This window comes from Crocuta crocuta, unplaced genomic scaffold (assembly GCF_008692635.1).
Source record: "Crocuta crocuta isolate KB4526 unplaced genomic scaffold, BGI_CrCroc_1.0 scaffold70, whole genome shotgun sequence".
Classification (NCBI taxonomy): Eukaryota; Metazoa; Chordata; class Mammalia; order Carnivora; family Hyaenidae; genus Crocuta; species Crocuta crocuta.
The window spans coordinates 17,353,007-17,354,056 of NW_027528417.1; the positions used below are offsets into that span (position 1 = coordinate 17,353,007).

Here is a 1,050-nt window from a genome sequence, read left to right on the forward strand (position 1 = left end):
AACGGCAATGCTTTGGGAGGGGCCATGACCTCAAGAAGGTTGAGAGAAGAGAAAAAAGCTGGGGGAAGACTGGCCCCCCCCCCCAACCAGAGAAAACCTGAGTGGCCCCTGAGCCTTCAAAGCCCCCACAGCTAGGAGAGCCGGTGACAGGTGTGGGCCCACCTACCTCTGTGGTACTGGACCCCCAGGGCCACGAAGCAGCCCAGAAGCAGTGCACCCAGCAGTAGAGAGACAGCTGCTAAGACCAACTCCAATCGGGTGTGCAAGCCCAGGAGGTCTCTTGTCCTCTTCTGGAATCCCACCTGGGAACACAGGGTGACAGTGAGCTACCAAGCTGCAGGCTGGGATCCAAGATCACAGAAGTCCTCCCAAAGGGGGAAGACACGGCCAGTTTCCAGAGCCACGGAGCAAAGACGCTAAAGGGGTTAACTCTGGGCACAGGGGCAATGAGGCAGTCTGAGTTGAGCCCGGAGCCTGTTTAGTGCAAAGTCACGGCTTACAGTCGCCTCACCATAGTCCTGGCGCAGAGGCCAGAGATGGAGGGGAGGTGGGGGCAGGTGACCCTCCAGGACAGCCCAGAGCTCCTGGGTCTGCTAGGCGTCCTGTCAGGGCTGGGGCCTGGTGAGAAAGGGGGAACCCCCTTGCCCACCTCCACAGCGTCCGGGGAGGCCCCGCCCTCTACGGGGGTCTCCGGTGCGTCTTCCTCCCGCAGCGTGGTCCGTTTGTACTCCACCATCTGCCAGACAGTCGGGGGCGTCAACCGAGGTCAGGCAGAGAGGGCTCTTTGCCCCCGGCCCTGCCCCAGGGCCCGGCCTGGCCAGGTCCCCTCCTGTCTGCAGTGAGGGCCCCCTCTCTCCTGCCGGGCTCGCCCGCCTGGGGCCCTCCCGACCCGCGCCCCCCGCTCTGGCTCCTTCGCAGCCGCCCGAGCCCCTGCTCCCTCGGCCTCACCCGCTCCACCCAGTCGTCTCCCCGGAGCCCGGGGCCCCCACTCACATTGCTACCGCCGCCCAGCTCCTGCAGCGCAACGTTCATGGTGGAGTCGGGGCGGGC

General features: G+C 65.4%; 1 protein-coding gene across 1 annotated transcript in view; it reads right to left on the minus strand.

Annotated features, from left to right (window-relative positions):
• Window positions 1-1,032, minus strand: part of ECE2 (endothelin converting enzyme 2) — a 14,563-nt gene extending 13,531 nt beyond the window's left edge. The window contains exons 1-4 of the mRNA XM_077754579.1: window positions 949-1,032; window positions 650-736; window positions 501-518; window positions 167-302 (exon numbers count right to left, since the gene is read on the minus strand). Of these exons, the coding sequence (XP_077610705.1) occupies window positions 167-302; window positions 501-518; window positions 650-736; window positions 949-1,032 (325 nt within the window). The remainder of the gene's footprint in view (window positions 1-166; window positions 303-500; window positions 519-649; window positions 737-948) is intronic.
• Window positions 1,033-1,050: the final 18 nt, after the last annotated feature.